The sequence below is a fragment of the Stegastes partitus genome, unplaced genomic scaffold (genome assembly GCF_000690725.1).
Source record: "Stegastes partitus isolate 25-593 unplaced genomic scaffold, Stegastes_partitus-1.0.2 Scaffold1146, whole genome shotgun sequence".
Taxonomy (NCBI): Eukaryota; Metazoa; Chordata; class Actinopteri; family Pomacentridae; genus Stegastes; species Stegastes partitus.
This window is the reverse complement of record NW_007578877.1, coordinates 183,072-205,725: the sequence shown is the minus strand read 5'-3', so window position 1 is coordinate 205,725 and position 22,654 is coordinate 183,072. Positions and strand designations below refer to the sequence as shown.

The 22,654-nt window shown below is 45.5% G+C and overlaps 2 protein-coding genes across 2 annotated transcripts; one reads left to right on the top strand and one right to left on the bottom strand.

Moving 5' to 3' along the window:
• The first annotated feature begins 1,100 nt into the window (after nt 1-1,100).
• On the top strand, nt 1,101-3,682 carry ankrd9 (ankyrin repeat domain 9). Its single transcript, XM_008296690.1, has one exon. It carries the CDS (start codon nt 2,381-2,383, stop codon nt 3,209-3,211), a length of 831 nt encoding a protein of 276 aa, XP_008294912.1. The 5' UTR covers nt 1,101-2,380; the 3' UTR covers nt 3,212-3,682.
• Nucleotides 3,683-5,063: 1,381 nt separating this feature from the next.
• Nucleotides 5,064-21,833, bottom strand: tecpr2 (tectonin beta-propeller repeat containing 2). Its single transcript, XM_008296689.1, has 27 exons — nt 21,620-21,833; nt 20,560-20,659; nt 19,043-19,183; nt 18,482-18,610; nt 18,275-18,406; nt 18,043-18,200; nt 17,688-17,841; nt 17,406-17,558; nt 17,000-17,132; nt 16,676-16,914; nt 15,731-15,950; nt 15,430-15,649; nt 15,092-15,347; nt 14,000-14,239; nt 13,841-13,908; nt 13,651-13,766; nt 13,265-13,438; nt 11,563-11,743; nt 11,080-11,221; nt 10,726-10,951; nt 10,525-10,614; nt 10,258-10,355; nt 10,017-10,152; nt 7,773-7,921; nt 7,343-7,484; nt 7,102-7,251; nt 5,064-6,993 (listed from the first exon to the last, which is right to left on the bottom strand). The coding sequence occupies exons 2-27, from the start codon at nt 20,629-20,631 to the stop codon at nt 6,842-6,844; spliced, it is 4,071 nt and encodes a 1,356-aa protein (XP_008294911.1). The 5' UTR covers nt 20,632-20,659; nt 21,620-21,833; the 3' UTR covers nt 5,064-6,841.
• Nucleotides 21,834-22,654: the final 821 nt, after the last annotated feature.

The following is a 22,654-nucleotide window of genomic DNA, read 5'->3' as shown; positions in this document are numbered from 1 at the left end:
TCAGACTGCAGCTGCTCAGAGTTCAGTCACCTCAACTCTGAAGGAAACATGAGGAGGAATGTCAACAGTCACCAATCTGGGTCTCTGATTTCTTACGTTTTATTCAGGATTTACAGTCGTGAACAAAAGTTCACATACGCTCATAAAGACCACATCATTTTCTATGATGGAATCACTGAAACACAAAAATCATTCATTTTGGTTTAATCATAGTTTTATTAAAGGTCTTCTGGACATTTGGTAACAACTACTGGATCAAAAATATATATACAGCAATGCTAATATTTGGCAAATGTTCTTTGTCCATGTTCTCCTCAGTTGGGTTCTTCTGGTTCCGTCCACCAGCTTCTGGTTCATCTTTGACTCCTCTGGACAGAATCGCTGCAGTTCAACTAAACTTGTCGTCTTTCTGACTCAGACTTGTTTCTTCATCAGTCCACAGGTTCTGGATGGTTTCAGTCAGGACTTTGGGGAGACCAGTCTAGAACCTTCATTCCAGCCTGATGGAACCATTTCTTCACCACTTTGATGTGTGTTTGGGCTCATTGTCTGGTTGGAACATCCAACTGTGTCCAAGATCAACCTTCTGATGATGGTTTGAGGTTTTCCTGAACGTCACTCATTGTTCCATTTTCAAGCCCCAGAGCATGATGCTGCCACCTCCATGCTTGATGGTAGGTTTGGTGTTCTTGGGGTTAAAGGCCTCACCTTCTCTCCTCCAGACATGGTTCTGCTCAGTGTTTGTTCCATCTGACCACAGAACTTTCCTCCAGAAGGCCTTTTCTTTGTCCATGTGATCAGACTTCAGTGGAGCTTTAAGGTTCTGCTTCTAGAGGAAGAACTTCCTTCTTCATCAGCCTCTCAGCTCATGTTGATGTCAGACCCTGTGGACACTGACAGCTGTGTTCCAGCAGCTTCTGATCCATCCAGAGCTGCTTTCTGCTGGTTCCTGGTTGACTCTTGACCATCCTGACCAGTCGTCTCTCAGCAGCAGCTGGTAGTTTGTGTTTTCTTCCTGATGGTGGCAGTAACACAACTGGACCATGATGGTTCTGGGATCTGAAGGTGCTCTGAAATGGCTCCAAGTGACTTTGACTTGTTCAAGTCAATGATTTGTTTTTCTAGATCTTTGCTGAGCTCCTCAGACTTTCCCACTGCAGCGTTTGTGTCTAATGAGTGGAGCAGAGGGTTCTGTTGAAACTGAATCAGAGGAGTCAGCAGCTGTAGTCAATCACAGTCACTCAGGAGAAGTTAAGAGGAAATGAAACTGAGAAAATTTGATTAACACAACTTTCTACATCATCAAAACTGATAATTCAAGTTCTTGTGTGTTTATTTTTGACCAAGCAGAGTTTATCTTTCCAGAAGACCTCTACCTAAAATAAACTTATTAAAGGAAGACCTGAGCGTTTTCTGGGTCACAGGCAGGAGGACCGAGGAGACGAGGAGACACAGAACGATGAAATTAAATGAGCTTTAAGTCTTTACAGCCTCAGTAGTTGATAAATCTTGTTTGCTGCACTGTGATTGGAGGACACTAGCTGTGTGTAGTTACCTGGAGTCACCAGCAGGAGGTGCTGCTCCATAGGCTTTAATTCACACCGCTGATCTCTCTTTTCGTGTAGTACTACAGCAGAAGTACACAGCAACAAGAGAATGAAGTACTCGTTTAAGTACAAGTCCTTCAAGCTTGTATTTAATTACAGTATGTGAGTAAGTAGTACCTGCTGTTGTTGTTGTTTCTGCACGTCTTTATCAAATAACCTATATTATTTAAAAACATTTGCTTCTGTCATCGCTTTTTCGCTGCAACTTCACGTTTTCATTTTTTTGTTCTTTTGAAGGAAAAGTTAATTTTTTGTTCTTGAGAGTAAACAGAAAGCTTTAAAAACATGTTTGTGTTTGTTTACAACTGACTACAAACAAACAAACATCCTGCTGAGTCTAATCACATATCGACAATCAGGAGAATTAGATATTCAGAGCTGACTGTGTTGTTTACTGTCCTCATTAGAAGCTGCTGCAGTCTGAAGGCCACTATGTTCACTATGTGAGACACTCGACCCTCCCGAGCCCCCGGACCTCGGCCTGTAGATAAACAGCCACACATGGAGCTGGAGGCGGGAGCAGCGGGGGAGGAGGGGTGAGGAGCTATAAAAGTCTGGTGGAGCTGAAGACAGAGGTTTGACGGAGACACCGTCTGCAGACCGGCTCCCAGCTTGACTTATCGATCCTCGCGTCTCCTGCAGGGCAGGTGTTCAGGTCGAACCCCAGGTAGATTCTAGTGTCTTCAAAAGTCTTCAGGAGTCCACAGGTGTTTCTTCAGGAGCCCTCCAGAGTCCTCCAGTGTCCTCAGTTGTGTCCTCAGGTGGGTGCCGTGATGCCGTGGGTTGTGTCCTCTCAGCTGGACTGCTTGTCTTCGTCTCCATCACAGCGAGAATGCGAACGGACAGCGTTTTCTTTCTACTGCGCCGTGCGCGAGCGGCTGCCGGTCTGGCTGCTGGAGGACATGCGCACCATGGAGGTCTTCTGCTGGGAGGATGGACACCCGAGAGCCTTCCTGCCATCTGAGGCGTTGCTGTACGCCCTTGTGCACGACCATCAGGACTACGCACGCTACCTGCTCAACAGGTACTCAGTGAGCGCGCTCAAAGCGCCGCGATGCAGCTTCTGCTGCTGTCGCAGCACCGGTGCGCCACATCTAAACGTGGCGGTACGCTACGACCGTGTGGCGATTCTGGGGATGATGGTGGAGGCTCTGAAGGACTGTGGTGTGCAGAACCTGCGCCAGGAATATCTGGACAGCTGCGGCGGCTGTGCACATGTTGCGGATGCAGGAAAAACTGCAGTGCAGCTGGCGGTGGAGCTGTCGCATCCTGAGTGCCTGTTGCTGCTGCTGGTTCAGGGTGCTCGGCCTGAAGGCCTCGACGCTGCGCTGCAAAGACTCGTCTCCTGCGACGTGTCGGAGCGACGCCATGCTCAGCGCTGCCTCGACTTCCTGCTCCTCTTTCTGCCCGAACCGCCACTGCTGCGCCGCCTACAGGACGAGTCGCAGCGCTGGCAAAACCTGCTGGGAAACGAAGTGTTTAGCTGGCTGTGCGGTCTGGCCCCACCCCCTCTCCTGCTGCAGGCGCTGCGGTGTTTGGCCCGGTCTGGACCCGACCAGATCAGCACGCTGCCAGACTTCCTGCAGCCACACAGCTGGCAGTGACATCACCTGTTACCATGGAAACAACTCTGTAATTGGACAGTTTGCTGATGATGTAAATAAAATGTAAATAGACTTCAACAGACCTGAACTGAAACTTTACGGGATTTTGGACCCTGTGGAGAAGCTGATGTTAGAAACACGGAAGTCACTGACTCTGGAGATACGAGGTTGCTGTGTTAAAAATGAAGGACTGAAAGTCTCAGTTTGACGTTGTCACATCAGGTTCATTGATCACCTGAAGTCTGTCGAGTTTCTGACCTGAAAGTCAGAAGTGGGTGAAGCTGTGAGTCTGCAGGTTGCAGCAGATTAAAAACACAACGTGACCTTTAACTGAGCCCTATGCAACAAACTGACCTGCAGAGATGTCGTTCTGCAGAACACATGCACAATCTGACATGTTTCTACCTCAGTGTCTTTAAACATATTGGGATGTAAATACGTTTTTCTGATTAAAAGTGTAAAAAAAAAAAAGTGATTTTGTGTTTGTTTATTCCTGCGTATGTGTTTGTAAAGCAGGTCATTCCGTGAATAATCTGTCAGTGCTCCTGACCTCCTGAGAATCAGCTGATGTGCTATAACTTCGGCATACTTCTTGAAGCAGAGTTCTACCTTCATACTGTGAATATTTCTGGAGTTCCAGACCCTCGAAGTCCATAGAGGAGGGTCCAGATTCATTACTTTTTAAAGGACTTTCTCTATCATTTCTGAGTCTCAGAACTTCACCAGTACAGCAGACAGACACATTTTAGGAGGAAAAACACATCTGAGTTCTGGTAAAAACCACAACCAAATGAATTTTACATCCACTTGAAGTGTCACAACCTAAAGACAAAATCTGGTGTTTGTTCAGGGTGACATTTTCTATAACTAACTTTAAGCATCAATATCACGGGGTATTTTCTAATATAGTCAGTAGTTAGTGATTGTACAGGAGTTATCACGGTTTTAATGCCTTGAGGAAATAGAATGTCAAACTTTTAACTTCGCAAGTGTTAAAATATGATTATTAGAAATGAGTACCAAAAACACATGGTACCAAGTGTAGGTAAAATGATCCGTTCATTGTCTAGAACTGGTTCTGACCAACCACCATCACACATGCTGATATGAGCCTGGAAAGTTTACCCAGAACGCACTTTGTAAAGTTTTCTCTGGTGAATGATCAGAAACCAGAAACACATCCAGGGTACCAATGATTGTTTCTCTGATTCTATGTCATAGACATTAAACTGATCTGGAGTCTGACTGGTACCACTATGAGACATCCCATAATACTGATACTACCAGCTGCTGACAGAGGACATGAACACAAACCCTATATAGTCTTCAGACTGTGACTCCTGGATGGATGTAGAACTGATCTGGTGTCAGGTTCTACCAGAACTCAGATGTGTTCTTCCTCCTAAATGTCATGTGTCTATCTGCTGTACTGATGGAGTTCTGAGGCTCAGAAATGATGGAAAAAGTCCATTAAGGTGAAATCTGGACCCTCCTCTGTGGACTTGAAGGACCTGGAATATTCACAGTATGAAGGTAGAACTCTGCTTCATTAAATAAAGTTACTGTAGATAAAGAACCAGCTGATTCTGAGGGGGTCAGGGAGGAACTTTTCATAGATTTGGTTGATTTCATAAGGAATTACTCAGCAGCTGATCTCTTAATGTTGACAGTTTAGTTTGAGCAGGTGGACACAAGCAACAAAAGCAAACTGGTAAATGGAAGGTTGAATAAAACCAGGACTTGGCTGTGAATAGGAGCATAGGAGCACCTGTACAACCCTGTTGATTTGATACAGAATGACCTAAATGATCCCTGGTGCTGATCAAGAACCTAATCAGTGACCTGAGGTGACCTCAGTGTTTAAACAGGTTTATTAAGTTAATGAATGAAACACAAGAGGTGAGTTTACACTGGATCTAATTGGCAGAATATCCAACCAATCAGCTAACAGCAGGATGACATCACTACGGAGTCACACCTGCTCAGTTTTTCATGGCAACGCTACCGGAGACAAGTAGGTGTTAAAGGGCCACTCTGTGTTTTTGTTACTGTTTTAGTCCGTTAGGGATAAACCCAGTGTAGACCCAGACCTTACTGCAGGTCCAGAGTTCATCAGGGTCCATCAGGTTCCAACAGGGCCCATCAGGGTCCATCATATTCCAACAGGGCCCATCAGGGCACATCAGGGTCCATCAGGTTCCAACAGGGTCCATCAGGATCGACCAGTCCATAAGATTCCATCAGGGTCCAACAGTGTCCAGGTTTTGTTTTAAATCTTGTTTCAGGAGGATCTTTGTGGTTTTCTTGTTTCTTAAACAAATGTTTATTAAATGTTATTTTTCACATCTTTCCATGCCGCAGTCCCAGTGGGCGGGGTTTTTGTCTCTTACCGTGGTAACCAAGAGACAGACAGGTAGCATTTTCTAAGAGAGGGAAACCAGCAACATCAATCAGACAGAAGACATGACAGTCAACTCCTTGTCGGTCTGAGTGTAATGGTTCAGTCTAATCCAATCCGCTTCATACCAGTTTGGTCCCAGTGACAACCTGACAGGGGAACCTGGTCGGCACTAAGAACTAAAAACTTTTCATGTTTTAGTTTCTCTTTAAACAAACCAGGAGGGCAATATTTCATAAAACATCACAGAAGAAGAAACTAGTATGACAGACGGACTTAGTTTAATGCCCCCATTTGCTTAAAGCTAACTGTGATACACAATCAGTAACTGGAAACGTGCTGAAAGAGAAGTTGTTATAAATACTTAGATCCCCACTGACCTTTCGTGTTAATGCTCCTATGCTGTGAAATGTCCCTTTAAAGTCCTCTTACAGAACCAAACTGAACTAAACTGGACCCACTGAGAACAAGTTCAGACTTATACATATTGTTCTAACTTGAATCCAACTACAGAAGTCCTTAAACTCAGTTTGAACCAGTTTCAAACAGACATAATCAGGCTGCACTTAATTATGAAAAGTCCCTTTAAAATCCTCATACAGCACCAGACTGAACCAGACCGGATCGGACTGAAATAAACTAGAATGCAGTCAGGACCAGTAAGACCTCACTAAACTGAACCAATTACCAATTTGAAATTAACTGGAATAAGTGTTAGCAGATTTAAAACCTACAGAAACCAGTTAGAACCACTTAGAATCAGACAGGACCAGTGGCGAGCAGTCAGACCCAATAAGAACAAGTTAGAGTCAGTTAGATGCAGTAAGGACCAGTATGACCACAATGAAATGAATTAGAAGATCTGATTTCAAACCAGTTTAAACTGAACTTGAAACTAACCTATAGGCAACAGAAAAAGCCAAAAAACAGAACCAGTAAAAAAAAAAAATACAACAACAAAAAAAAAAACAGAACTAGTCAGAAAACGTAGTCCTCCTCCCTTTAGAGATTAAAGTGCTTCCTGTTAAAACAAAAATAAAACAATGTTCATTTCCCAGCAGCCACCTGGCCTCCCTGTGTGGCAGTCATCACAGGAAGTGATGTCACCTGCCCACTTCCTGTCTGCCCAGAGGGAAGTTTGTAAACAGGAAGTGTTGTCACCGTGACATCACAGCATTCTGCCAGGTGAGTCCAGACCAGGCCGACCAACACCAAACAGGTGACACAGAGTGTCAGATGAGCTCCCACTCGTCATCAACATCCTCCCCTCCAAGGGCGGGGCCTGAGGGGGCGGGTCTACTGGGAGTATGTGGGAGGAGCTTTGTCAGTCGCCGGGACAATCCACCAATCGGAGTCACCGCCCACAACTCGTCCTCAGGAGTCACTGCAAAGAGAGAAAGAGACACATCTGAGATGCACTCGAGATACACAAGCATGAACTTAGTTTAAAACCAGTCTCACCAGTATTAACCCAGCACAAAACCAGTCTTACCAGTGAACCAGTTGGCGCTTCCAGGAATCTTCTTCCAGTAATCTCCTGCAGGGTTTCTTTCAGAGACGCCGTAGCGTCGAGCCAGATCTCCGTTCACACAACGAACCCACACAGTCCGACAGCTGAGAACCAGCTGACTGACCGCCAGACCTACAGACACACACCAGTAAAACGACTTCAACCAGTCAGAGCTGAATGCTGGACAGACATGTTCACCACACAGATGTAAACACGTGAGTACCTGGTACCAGTTCCCAGTCCGTCCCAACAGGCATCTCGTCACTGAGTCCAGTTCTAACGAAGACACTTCCTCTGTTGTCCAACGCCCAGAGGAGACGGTCATTAGGACTCGTCTGAATACTGACCAGCTGCACTCCTATTGGCTGCAAGCACATGACATCACAATTACCCGGAGAAGTGACACTGATACAGTGTACAGGTGATTCTATAAGGAAGCAGTGCGTTACCTGCACTGGTGGTTCTATATGGATGTAGTATGTTACCTGTACAGGTGGCTCTCTACTGATGCAGCCTGTTACCTGTACAGGTGGTTCTTTGTGGATGAAGTGCGTTACCTGCACTGGTGGCTCTATAAGGATGCAGTATGCTATCTGTGCAGGTGGTTCTATATGGGCCTGTACAAGTGGTTCTCCTTTGATGCAGTATGTTACCTGTACAGGGGGTTCTATGTGGATCCATGCCGGCAGCATCATGCTCGGGTTCAGTGGTTGGGTTCCGACTCTGAAGTAAACAACTCCCCGGCTGTCCACGGCCCAGACGTTCTGACTGCCGCAGCTCACACTGACCAGACGAACACCTCCTGTAACACACAGGTGACATCTTTCTTTAACGCACCTGAATGCACAATCACGTCTTAATAAAGCATGTGCAAAACTTCTCATGGGACACTGGAACAACAAGAACCCTTGGACCTCCTCAAGGTCCAGTTGACCCACTTCTTGCACTGGAACCCCTGAAGGATCCTTCAAACAACCTCATAGAGTCCATAGCTGAGGATAAATAGCCAATCCGTGGGCCACCTAGTAGCTCCTGGAACCACCTGGTACCTCCTGGAACCACCTGGTATCTCCTGGAACTGCCTGGAGTCCAGAAACACTTCCACGAGAGTCGGTTGTGAGGTCATGGTGCTATTTTGCCGGATGTTTATTCAGCGTTCATTAGGTCAAGTGCAGCGCAGGAGGAACGTGAGCAGAGTCAGGTGTCGGAACAGATTCCAGGTCAGTCTGTTTTAGGGGAACAGCCTCATATTTCACTGTAGACTGACAGAACGTCCGGCTCACCTTTGACCTCTGAGGCCTCGAAAACGTGATGCTGCTGCCGCTTTCGTGCTTTAAATCAAACAGTAAGTAAACAAACAGGAAGAAAACATGATCAAAATAAACGGACCTTCAGCAAAGAACCTGAATCAGACTGAGTTTACATCATCTGAACATTACAGGAAGCAGCGAAAACATAAAGGAGACAGAATTATATCAAGAGTTAATGTTTTAAAGAGGTCTGGGATTATTTTCAGCAGCGGATTATTTAATCTGGTGCTCGGACGACAAAACTATAATAAAAGTCGAACATCTAAGACTGAAACACTGGACTTTATGTAATTTCTGTTCTTCCCTCTCAGTCATTTTCATTTAACAGCTGCAGAGTCACCACTCACATCTATATATTGATAATGTGATTAGCACACTAGCAACAAGCCTGCTTTTTGGCCCTGACCCCTAAATATTGATTATGTGCTGATACAAAGTCTGATCTGATTCTGCATCTGACACATTTAAATAACAGCGTTAATCGTCAAACTTAGAGTAACGTGAAGCGATTTGGAGACATTTTCCTTTGAGTTTATTAAATACCTGCAGCATCAGAGAGTCCCTTGCTGCAGGAATAAAGTACGATTAAGAGTACTACTGCAGTACTGTTAAAGTAGTACTAGTACCTAACTGTGTCACACTTCTTTCTGCCCTCTCCCTCGCAGCAGTATTACAGCAGTATTACAGTAGTAGTAGTGCCTGACAGCATTGTAGTTCCGGTCCCCTTCCTTGCTAGAGTATTACAATATTAGCAGAGTAATATTGCAGTAGTATTATAGTAGTAGTAGTACCTGACAGTGTCATACTTCCAGGCCCCTTACTTACTGCAGTATTACAGTAGCATTGAAGTATTAGTAGTACCTAACTGTGTTGTACTTCTAGCCCTCTTCCTCGCTGCAGTATTATAGCAATATTCCAGTAGCACTAGTACCTGACTGTGTTGTACATCCAGTCCATTCCCTCACTGCAGTATTACAGTAGTACTAGTACCCTACGGTGTCATACTTTCAACACTCTGCCTAGCTTTAGTATTATAGCAGTACTACAGTAGCAGTAGTACCTGTGGCTGTCAGGTTGATGTTATGTAAACAGTGAACTGTGCTGTCTCCTGTGTGAGCAGAGTTTAACACAGAAGATTATGTCGTTCAGCTCCTGTTACTGAGCGCGCTCAGTCCTGCTGCATGTCTGCAGACTCTGTGTCAGACAGTCATGTGGTCGCTGATAGCGAGAAGGGCAAAGGAACTAAAAACAGACCTGACCTATCAGTCGGGTTACAGTGTGACGCACAACACACACACACACACACTTACTCACTCAGCTGTGTGTCTCCATCACCCTGACAGGTGGAGGTTGTATAACAGGTTGTAATTCGGAGGTCAACATATGCGTACGTGTGTGTGTGTGTGTGTGTGTGTCATAATGTAACCTGACCAGAATTAAAGCCCCCCCACCCACCACACACACCCACCATGTACACACTGTTCCACAACAACTCTGTTGTCAAATAAAACGCTTTAAAGGTGCAGTTAAGGTGTTCTTCAAAACATCAGCTCACCTGGAGCTCACCTGTGTGACTTACGTACATACCGAGCTGGCTGAGGTCCAGGAGGGTCCAGTGCAGACCAGTGGGACACGACGGGGACAGTGTCCGAATGCTGACCCGGCCATGAGTGTCCAAACCCCACAGAGCATCACGACAGGCAGACAGGTGAGTCAGCTCCACCTGAGCCCACAGGTAGAACCAAACAGAACATCAGGGGGATGCACAGGTAGAATGTCAACGTTGATACAAACCAGAAACATCAGAGGCGGAGACAGGTGATTTTACCTCAGGTGGTAGAAGGACAGAGGAGGGGCGGAGCTCTCCATCCTGATCCCAAACACAGAAGAGATCCTTCCTGCTCTGAGCCAACCACAGGAACGTACCTGAGACACAGGTGACACACAGAAAAACCACTGACGTCCAGGTGTGTTTCATGTCCAGGTGTGTTTTATGTAAAGGTGTGTTTGGTGTTTTTCATGTTCAGGTGTGTAGTTGAACAGGTGTGTCACTATATGCAGAGGTCTGGGTGTGCGTTGTGTCCAGGTGTGTTACCTTCTTTGTGAGGCACAGCTGAAGATGTGATGAAGGTCCACCTGGTGGCTGAGACAGTTCCTCGTGGAACAACGTTCTGCCAGAAAGTTCCTGAAAGAACCAAAAACAAACAGCAGCTAAAACCTGACACCTGAGCTCAGGTATAAACTCTGTTCTGACTGTATCAGGTATAATATTACACAGCACTGGGACGGTACCGACCCACGAGGCTGCCGCGGGCCAGGTGCAGCTGGTTCCGTCCTGAGGCGACCCAGACTCCGCTGGTGTTGGCGCTGACCAGACTCGGCTGGCACTGCGAGTACTGTGACAAGAAGGCCACCACCCGTTCCACCGGCGCCCTGGTTACTGTGGCAACGCTGTGCGTGGCCTGCAGCAGCGTCTGGAACAGACTGCCCTGATCGAAGACCACGTAGTCCGAAATACTGATCTGATGGAGAGACAGCGGAGGCTCAGCACACACTCGACGACACGGACAAAACGACACGAACCCGACGACACACCTGACAGAATTTTCCTCTGAACAGGTGAATGTCAGGGATGTCTTCTCAAACCTACCTGCCACCAGTGATCGTCGTCGCCCTGCGGTTTGGATGAACAGATGCCGGTTCGGAACCAGAGGCTGCCGCTGGCGTCCAGTGCCCAGGCCGTCCCACCGTCTCCCAGGGCAACACACATCAGCTCCAGACCCTGAGCCTCACTGAGAAACACAGGTGATCGAGTCTGTCAGGTAAAATCTTTCCTGCAGTTTGGTGTCTTCAGTGTCATCAAACCACATACGACACTAAAACACTGCTGTGAACAGTACTACAGGGGTACTGCAGTACTACTGCAGTGAAAAAAAACAACAAAAAAAACACAGGATGCAGGAAGAGAACTCATGTTAGCCTCTCTTCATTGGCTGCCTGTAAAATCCAGGACACACTTTAAAATCTCTCTGACATATAAAGTCCTTACTGACCAAACTCCGTCGTATTTTAAGTACCATATTGTAACAGTTGTTACAGCAGTATTACAGTAGCATTACAGTATCAGCAGTACCTGACGGTGTCGTACTTCCAGCCCTCTCCCTCGCTGCAGTAGCTGTCCAGTCCCTCCCGGTAGAACAGAGCCTTGTGTTCGCTCAGAGCCCAAACCACACCTGCCCTGACGCACACCTGGCTGAACACGCAGGGAGACTCTACCTTCACTGAACGAGCGCAGGGACGATCCATGCTCAGACCTGAAACACAGGTGGGCCGCCATTACTACAGCAACAGTACAAACAGACCATCTGAACCACCTCCTGTAGCGAGACAGGAGTTGTCGGGATTGTGTGTTAAAACATTCTGCGGAAACATGGAAACTTGTACGAAATATTAAAAGCAACATTGGTAAATAAATTGTTTGTACGAGTATCATTGAAGGTGTTTATTATTTATTTTTACGACACTTCTGACTGAACACATGAAGCTGTCTCGCTGCTGTATACAGTATATTCAGCAGTGTAATCAATTTTAGTGCAGGTGAGCAGGTGGAGTAAACTTCAGCAGCTGCTCACAGGACACCACCTGCTGGTCAGACTGTCACATTACAGCTTCAGAAGCATCAAGCATAAAATAAAGTTAAATAAATAAAGCTGTACATGTAAATGAAGCAGAATAAAGTAGGTGTAAATGACTGCTGGTACTTTTCTTTTCCCATTTTTGAGATCATGTTTCATTCCTGAATCCACATCATTAATCCTCTGAAGTCCCAGCAATTTCTGGGTGTTCTTTTTGCTCCTGTCACGTTTTTCCCCACTGTGGGCCCATGTTTTACTGACAAAATCTTCCTCTCAACTCATTCACCAGCTGTAGAAAGATGTTTCACCATGCCTAATGTATCTTCAACAACTGTCTCCTCTGTTCACTGTTTCTGAGCCATGCTGCATTTATTTTAGCGATCCAGTGTGTTTTTATTTTCCTCTCAGTCTATCTTGTTGTCTCCTCCCTGCTCTGTGGAAACACTGCCTGCAGTTCAGCAGAAAACATATTTTTAGTGTTGGCCACAGCTGAGTTGGTTGTGACTGAATCGTTTCCCTTTTTTTAACAGAATCTGCTGCAAACACCTACATCTGGGGACATATACAGTGATTTTAAAAATATATTATGATTTTAATCATAATGATGTTTAAATGTTTTCAACGGAATGATATGCCATTAGCTGAAAATCTGCTTTACTGATAAATGGTTGAATGTTGGCAGTTTTTTCAATTTAACATGCCTCTCAATCTTCCCGGAAGGTTGTGGGGTTCAGAGGGTTATCATTTGCTAATTATCAAAAGAAAAAACATTTAGCAGGCATTTGATCATAAACTGAAGTATTCCATAAGACTGCTACTAACTATTGTAATTATTTTTCATTAATCAGCCAATTATTTTCCCTGTTATTTACCCCAAGGGTCTCATTTTGTCCACAACTTAAAGATATATTTAGTTTACTGTTGTTGAGGAGGAAAGAAACCAGAAATTGAAGAAGCTGCCATCAGAGAATTTTAACTTTCTTTCTTTCATAAAAAAACAAAACAAAAAAAAAAAAACTTGAACTGATTACTCAGTTAAAAAAAATAGCGATTCATTTAACAGTCGCTATCTGAGAGAACACAATCACTGGAGGGAAGCATCTGAACGTGATGTTCAGGAGGATCTGGATCCACACGAAGCATCTTGTCTCTGTGGTTTTGTAGTGGATGTATGGACTGGTTAAACAGGTGAGTGGTTACCTGTCTGCAGGTAGAGGTCTCCGTTGGTTCTGATGATCCAGGCAGAGTCTTCACTCAGAGCCACGAAGGCCGTTTGCTCGACAGCTTTATACCAGTGGCGTTTACCTTTAACCGAAACTTTAGCACAAGCAAACGCCGTCATGGTCTTCTGCTCCACCTTCCACAAAAGGTTACCTGACAGAGTTAGCAACAGTTAGCATCCAGCTAATGTTTTATACAACTCCACATACACCTGCACAGGTCTGTTGCAGCAGAGACAGGCAGGAAATGTTGGAAAGAAAGCAGGGAAGGGATATGGATGGAAAGATATACAAACTGTACGTTAACAGTATCTTTAGAGAACACGTGACATCAGTAACAGAGGGTGGGCTAAGTTAGGAGCTTACCTAAAGGTGATAATGCCACCTGGTGGACATTATCTTCAAAGCGCTGCCAGTTGAGTCCAGTTTCCGGCAGAGTGCTGCAGAACAGTCCTCCTTTAAAATCCAGACACCATACATACCTGAAACACACAAGTCACCTGTCAGACACCTGCAATTCACCTGTCAGATACCTGAGAGTCTCCAGCCGACCCACCTGTCAGTCACCTGCAGGCTCAGTATCCCACATCCAGGTCCCGAGTATCCCATCCAGCTTTCTGCCAACTGAAGACGATAAACAAACTTTTATTAGACCCTGCCGACCAACCCACCTGGTCAGGACTGTCTCACCTGATCCGGTTTGTTTATGTCTCACCTGGTCGGGTTTGTGTCTGTCTCTGTCCTGGCTGTCCTGGTTTGTCTGACTGTCGGTTGTCTTCTCTGTCTGATTGGATGGACAGCTGCGGACGTCCCCGGTGTTGCCACCAGAGGGCAGAGTGGGACAGTAGATATCTTCTTCTTCATCACTGGACACACTGGGCTTCCGGTCCAGAGTGGACATAGTGGAGTAGAACATCTGGTCCGCAAGACCAGCAGGGGGAGCCAGGTCGTCATCCTGCACACACAGGAAACACTACATTTTAACAGAGCTGTCCAAAACGACTCACAAGAAAAGTTGAATAAAAGGTGAAGGTCTACAGAAGAGCTACAGAGGTCTAGGGACTACAAGCAGAGGTCTGTAGACTAGTTGAAGAAGTCTGGAGAATAGTTGCAGAGTTGTGGGGACTGTTTGCAGAGGTCTGGAGTTTAGCTGCAAGGGTCTGTAGATTGCTGCAGATGTTTGTAAACTAGTTGCAGAGGTCTGGGGACCAGCAGCGAAAGTCTAGGGACTAGTTTCAGAGGTCCGGAAATAACAAGCAACGGTCTGGGGACTAGTTGCAAATATCTAGGGACTAGTTGCAGAGCTCTGGGAACTAGTAAAGTAGATCTGCGGACTAGTTGTAGAGGTCTGCAGACTAATTACAGAGGTCCAGAGGCTACAAGCAGGGGTCTGTACACTAGTTGCAGGGTCTGGGGACCAGCAGTGAAAGTCTAAGTGAATAGTTGCAGAAGTCTGGGACCTAGTAGAGTAGGTCTGGGGACTAGTTGCAGGGGTCTGTAGACTACTTGCAGAGATCTGGGGACTAGTTGAAGGGTTTGGGGGTCAGTTGCAGGGGTCTGTAGAGTACTTGCAGAGATCTGTAAACTAGTTGCAAATGTCTGAGGACTAGTTGCAGTGGTCTGTAGATTAGTTGCAAATATCTAGGGACTAGCTGCAGAAGTCTAGGAACTAGTAGAGTAGGTCTGCGGACTAGTTGCAGATTTCGCCTTAAATGTAAACTTAACTACAGTATCTCATTATCACCGCAGTAACCTGGCATATTACATACATGTCAGCATGTTCACTTAAACTTCGGCAACAACACACCTCCTCCTCCTCCTCATCCTCCTCTGGTCCAATCAGAGGGCTAAGAAACTCGTCTTCCTGTTCCTCCATTGGCTGCTGCTCCAGCCCATCGTCCTCCTCAGAGTTGTGCATGTAGGAGAAGGTGCACTCCAGCAGCAGGTCCACATCTGGAGTTGGAGGGACGACGTCTGCAGCTGAACCTGGACCGGAGGCCTTTCCTGGGTTCAGCTGGTTCTCCAGGCCCTGGAGGAGCAGGGAGCCTGGAGGGAGGATGGAGCTGAAGACAAGGACGGGACAGACGGGTCAGCAGGAGCAGGAGACAAGGAGGAAACATAACCATGATGTTCTTAGCTACTAACCCAGCCTGGTTGGAGGAAGACTCCTCTCTATCCTTCACAGCTTTGTTTGAGCCTCCACCTCCTGCTTCCTGGGAGTCCTGGTCCTGAAGGTCCAGACCGATGAGGGAAGCTCGGTCGCTCAGAGGAGTTCCACTTCCTCCATCACTACAGCTGCCATCCTGGACTACAAACATGGAGTCTGAACAGCTGCTCTCTGAGAGACGGTTTCCACTGCTGCTGTCTGAGGAGACAGAAGGACATGACAATGTCAGTCAAACCTGTCTGTCTGTCTGTCTGTCTGTCTGTCCTTCTGTCTACTTGCCCTGCTGCCTCCTCTTCTTCTTCTTCACTCTGATGGCCTTCACCACCAGCTCCTGCTGCATCTCCTCCTGACCCAGGGGGGCGCTATAGCGTCTGGAGCTCAGCTCAGAGGACGTGCTCACTGCGGCGTTACCGTGGAGACTGTCCCAGGAAGTGATGGAGCTGCTGCGGCTGCGAGAGCTGCTGGTGACCAAACTGGATCGCTGACAGACCTCCATCCCCTGGACCAACATTCACCATAGCACACTAGTTATATTAATAACAGCAGGTAAAAGCCACTGGAGTAAGTTAACCAGTCTGTAAAAGTAACCAACTATTCATTGTGTAAATTTAAGCAGTTAACCAGTTTGCAAATTTAACCAATTAACCATTCTATAAGTGCAACCAGTTAACTAGTCTATAAATGCAAATAGATAACCAGTCTGTGACTTAACCAGTTATCCAGTCTGAGTGACCACTTTAACCTCCTTTAAACCAGACTTGTCTAAGTTAACCAGCCTGCAAAGCCTTTGAGTTTAACAGGTAAGCAGTCTGTAAATGTAATCAGTTAACATATCTGTGAGTTGACAAGTTCACCAGTCTGTAAAGTTAACCAGTCAACCAGTGTGTAAGTTTAACACAATAACCAGTCAGCAAGTTAACCGGTTTGTAGTTGAACCAGTTAGCCAGTTCTAAACTTAACCAGTGAGTCTGTAAGTTAAAAAGTTAACAAATCTGTAAGTTAAAAAGTTAACCAGTCTGTAACTAGTCTGTGAGTTAACTAATCCATGAGTTAACTTGTCTGTAACCAGTTTGTGAGTTAACTAGTCAATGAGTTAACTAGTTTGTAACCAGTCCGTGAGTTAACCTGTCTGTAACCAGCTGTGAGTGAACCTGTCTGTAACCAGTCTGTGAGCTAACTAGTCTGTGAGTTAACCCGTCTGTATCAGTGGTAGATGTCGGTCACCTCCAGCTGCTCCTCCTGCTCCTCGGCCTCCTCCACCTCCTCCACTCCTCCCTCCTCCTCCTCCTTCTCGTCTCCTTCCTCACACAGTCTCCCTCCTCCTCCTCCCCCCTCCTCCCTTCCTCCTCCCTCTACGATGATGGCCATGGTTCTGATTGGCTGAGCCGTTTCCACTGATCCGGTTGGCTGGAGGATGGTGGGCGTGGTCAAAGGCGAGGTCAGACGGACTGAGAGCTCAGACACTGAAGGAGAGAACCAGACAGGGGAGGGGTTATAGTAGTACTGTAATACTGTAGTAGTAGTAGAGGCAGTAGTAGTAGTACTCACAGTTGGACGCCAGTCCCTCTGGACTGTTGGACAGACGAACGATGTCTCTGTCTCCTTTCAGGATGAAGATCTCGTTATCACAACACGATACCGATACAATATCTCCACTGCTCTCCAACGCTCCGATGATCACCTTCAAGCACAACAGATAACACAAAAAGTCAACAGTTAAACAAACATTTACACAAAGTCAGCGTTTACACAATCACAATACGACAGTATGCTGCACCAGGATGGTAACTGGTAACAAGAGTAGAACCTTGAGAACAGAATCTGGTGCCTCGTTCATGGAAGATATTGTAGAACATTAGGAGAACCTCGTTAAAGTGTAACTCGTTAGCAGAGTCTGTTGTTCCAGCAGCTTGTTATAAATAAAGAACATTAGCTCTGGAAGCAGCTGCAGTACCTCGTTGAGAAAGTCGAGGACGTAGATGCTGTACTCGTTCCAGCTGAGGATCCAGCCCTCTCTGAGGAAACAGCTGAGCAGGCCGAGCTGTCGCTCTGCTGGACGGTATGCTCCGATTGGTGCCGGACGAGGAAACAGCTCAAACTGAGGTATCTGACAGACAGGACAGGTGAAGAAGAAGGCATTTGTGTAGTTATAAATATGAGTACGAGTACTGAAACATAATACTGGTGATTGTATCAGCACCCAGTGCTCCCAGTGCTCCCAGTGCTCCCAGTGTACCTGTGTGCTGAACAGCGGTTTGAGCAGTCGGGTGTCCTCCACCTGTCCTCTGATGTCAGACCTCCACAGTCTGAGTCCAGGTCGAGCAGCAAACACCTGAAGATCACTCTGTTTACAGAGAGCAGGCAGGAAGCAAGCGCCGAACCTGCCGCTGCTGCAACAGCACAGCACAGATACTGTCAGAGGGTACAAGTACCTGTGTGAGGTGTGCTGGATGTTACCTGTGTGTTACCTGTGTGAGGTGTGCTGTATGTTACCTGTGTGTTACCTGTGTGAGGTGTGCTGTATGTTACCTGTGTGTTACCTGTGTGAGGTGTGCTGTATGTTACCTGTGTGTTACCTGTGTGGGCTGTACCTCTTGCGGGGCTTGGTTCCCATTTGCAGAACCTCCTGCGTCTGTGTGCAGTAAAGCAGAGATCTCTGCTGCGTTGAGACCAGCAGCACCTGGTGTCTGTACTCCATCTGAACCACACCTGAGGACTCCTCCAGCAGCAGCACAGGTTTACACACTCCCTGCACACACACAATCACTGTCAGGTGGCATCCTATCAACGTGTGTTACCTGTGCTATGTTGCTGTGTTCTCACCTGGTCCAGGTCCAGAGCAGAGAACACCACTCGTCCTTTATCATCTCCGGAGAAAAGCTTCATTCCGTTGGTGCTCCACGCCAAAGACGTGACAGAGCCCTTATGGAGGCCGACCACATCAAAGCGCCTCAACTGCAGACAGACAAACAGACAGGTGGGTTATAGAGAAACAGACAGGACAGCAGTGACACCTGTCGACTTTCTCACCTGTTTGTTGCGACCAGGAAGTGGAGAGACCAGTTGGAAGACGGCGACCCGACCTGAAGCTGTTCCCACGGCGACCAGATCATCGAAGCAGCTGAGCAGCTTCACCGCTGTGATCGCATCACACTTGCCCTGTAAAGTCAGAACACTTCGCTGATCCTGATTATCTGAACAATGCTGACTTCTTCTAATCTATTGATTATCTGCAGCTCCTCTCAGACCTGAGAGCACTGAAGCTTTATCATCACAGTGTTAAAGTGAAGCTTCCTGTCATTCAGACAAACCCACCACAGTGACAGAGAGAACCATGGCACCACATTTGTCAAACAGAACAATGAGTGATGCATGATTCACAATAACACACTAATAAACTAAAGACTAACTCTGAATTAACAGCAGTTTATCAAACTGTAATGATAATCTAACTACCATTTTACTGACAGTTTAACAAAAATATCTCAAATTGGATAAGCTTAAAGAGTGCCACCTGCTGGAGCAACAGATGAACAGCTCCAAATGCGGATACAGGCTGTATGATAAACACCACAGAAGAAGAGCTCTGACCTCCAGGCTGTACTTGTTCATGTGTGCAAGGCGGCGACAGTACAGGTAGAGCATCCCGATGCTGCTGCCCACCGCCAGGAAGTCAGTGCTGCTGTCCAGAGCTGTTAGGTAGACAAGGACGGACCTGAACCCTCGCTGCACCTGTCGGGATACAGAGGACCCTCATCTTCATCATTATTAATAATATTAACACACAGGAGAATCATCTTCATCACTAATATTAACATTAACACAAAAGAGATGCTTCTCCATGACTGTTGAACTCCCGGATTTAGTCTTGCTCTAAATAGGGCGGTTTGCTGACAGCTGCTGCTGTCCCCACCCATTTCAAGAAGAAAACTTTCTCTGCATTTGTGAATGACAGTGTGGAGCAAAACAATCGATCACGACAGCTGACACAGGCATGAATGAGTTTGTTTGCATCACTACAAACTTGATGTGATCATTTGACATTGAAATATTTTTAAATTTTCGGCACAACTGTTGTTTTAAGTTCTGTATTTGGTGAGTTTATCACATAAAGTTGTGGTTATAAAATCTGTATTTTAGCTGCAGAGGAGCAGTGAGGAATTGGCTGGTTTTCATCTTTGTTCTGCTGTCTGACAACACAAAAAGGAAAATCTGTAAATGAGCTTTATTGTGAATTTGGCTGATTTAAAATACAGTTTACGTGAGCATAGAAAGCAGGAGAGAAGCGAATAGATGGAAACAGCAGCTGAGACCAGGTTGAACTGAAGCTTAACAGGAGACATAAAAACACAGTAATACACCCAGTCCTTGTTTATTGGTTTAAATTAAAGTTTCCACAGAGCTCTGACCTGTGGCCAGACCATCGAAGCTAATGTCAGCCAAATTAGCTGCACAACGCGCCAACATTAAGGATTTTCCTATTGTTGGGGTGAGATAGCCATAAATATAATCCACTGGCTGTTCAGTTCCTCAGATGCTGGGGGTGCATGAAGACTCTTGTGTTCACTCTTGCAGCCAACAGCAGAACATTTGGTGAGTTTTGGTTGTGGATCAGACATTCTAGAGTTTAGCAGAAGCAGCTCTAGAATGTAAATAAACCTGTTGGACTCTGAGGAAGCTGCTCATTCTGATTGGTTCATCTAGAAGCACTGAGGGGGCGGGGCTATACAATGTTTAAGCTGAATAAATATTGGTTCCTTAAGTGGTACAGCAGTAAAATTCTCACTGGTTTGTAAAGATGGGAGGTGAACTCGTTGCGGCGCCTGGATTCATGGCAGAAGAAAATGTCTTCATGTCCTAACAAATTTTACTTTAAACCGCCAAGTTTATAACACCCACAAAACACAATAAAAATGAATTTTTAGTATATGGGACCTTAATATTAATATTAAAGTGGATCGTCACCTGTATTACATTTGGAATGGACCAGTTCCTTGACTTGGTTGGGCTGGGTTTAGGGATGGGTCAGTATTTTAGCGTGGTTTGGCCTTGTTCAGAGCGTGCCAGTACCTTGGCCTGGTTTGGCCTGGTTAATAATGTGTCAGTACCTTTGCTGGGATGGCGTTCAGCAGGTAATAGAGCGGGCAGAACTCCCTCAGGATGGACGGTTGTGTCGCCATGATGCTCCTGAAGTGAACTCAGCTGGTCCTAAAAGTCAATTCAGAACTCCATTTAAAAAACACACAAATTAACCTGAAAACACTCACATCTCTTAACTCTGAGCCAAACTCAGTTCCAGAAGCTTCACATTTTACTGTTCTCTTTAACAAGCAAAGAAAACAAGGTGCTGGAGTTCATTTAACATAACACCATTATTTACATTAACAGCTCAATGTTATATTTGCAGTTTCTGCTCTCATACTGACCGTTTGCTAGTCACGGAGGGCGGCACCGAACAGCGTGACCCACCGTAAACAGCTGGGATTTGACGCAATTTAACGACAGGTGGGTTGAGCAGACATAAGCCGAATTTTACAGAGCGGCATCATAACTGTACAAGACCTCGTGTCGTGTTCAGCACCGGACGTATTTCACCTTTAATAAAGACCCACATTAAATTGACAGTTTATTGAGTTAGGTTTGGTGTGGGGAAAGCAATGAACGTTCTGCTTCCTGATCAGCTGAATGCACCAAACCCGGTTCCTTAAAAGAGCCGTTTCTCTTTATGTAGACGTGACTTGACAACCGTGGCAAGACAATACATTAAAGGATTTATTTAAAGTAGCACAGAGCAGCATTTAATAACAATGAAAGCTCATGTTTTCTGCTTCAGTTAGTCCTGTTGACAGGGCGGCGGTAACGAACAGCCTGAACAAACCTGACTATAAAACAGATGTAACACCATTTGAACGCCCTTTGGTTGATCACACACACAAACCGAAAAACACATAGCGGCTACCTGAAGTGATTAAAACCTCTCTTAGTGCCTGGCAGCTCGTGTGTTCCTGCACAAACTGAGACAAATATTAAATTGTCGATTTTTCGAACGGAGTCCGGTGTGACGCTTATCGTCGGGTCAACGTTAGCTCGGCAGGCTGTTATGGATGATGACAGCTGACAGTAAACAACCCTAAAAACAACCGACCGTAAACAATAACACAAACACACCGTGTTGTTTACACAGCTAGCCCTCCGACCACCGAGTCCCGGTAGCTAGCATCAGGTGAGAGCGGCTACTGCTAAGGTTAGCAGCAGGAGGAAGCTTGTGAGGCCCTTACTGAGAGCTGACGGCGAGGATGGAGCTCAGATGTTGGTCCAGGTGTTTCTGCTGCAGCAGGAGGTGACAGCGCGGACAGGTGACATCGCCCTGCGGGTCTGATGCTTTCACGCTGAGGCTGTCGGATAACAGCGCCCCCTGCCGGCCGCACCAGCTCCACCCTGCAGGACGAACTGCGCCAACTTCCGGTCGCCTTCAGCACCTGCAGCTCCGCATTATTTCTGTTTTTGGGATATTTTTTTTTTCTTCGCTCAAAATGAAAGACTGAACACAGATTGTGCTTTCAAAAGCGACTTCAATCTAAGAGTCATTAATATTATTTTTCTATACAAATTGAATTTTTAAAAAAGAAAAGAAAATTGTAAATGAATGATAGGAAGCGGAAACTCAGTGACTGCTGCTTGAAAGACCTGGAAATCTGGATTATTGTTCCATTTAAAATCCTTCTTAATCTTAAAACATACTGGAAAATAAGAAACAAACTAAAAATATTTAAACTCAGGAAAAAAATTCTAAGAAATGCTCCAAAAACTAGAAAAGAAACCAAAATATCGTAAACAAACTAAAGAATCTCTTAAAAACAGAAAAAACAAAACAAACAAACAAAAAACAACAACTTTGAAATCGGAGACAAAACCTTTAAATTATGGGAAACTGTACTGTAATGTCAGAAAAAACAAACTAAATCAGAAATTGTATATATATATATATATATATATAGAGAGAGAGAGAGATAGCTAGATAGATTAGCAATACTTTATAATCTGAAATAAGGTAATAAATCATTTAAAATCGGACAAAAATAAAGAAAAAAATCTACTTGAAAATCACAAGAAAATCAATTGGAATAAAGGAAGTATACTTTAGAATTAGAAAAGAGACAGATTTTTTAAAAAATTAAAGATAATTTAAATAAAAAAATAAAC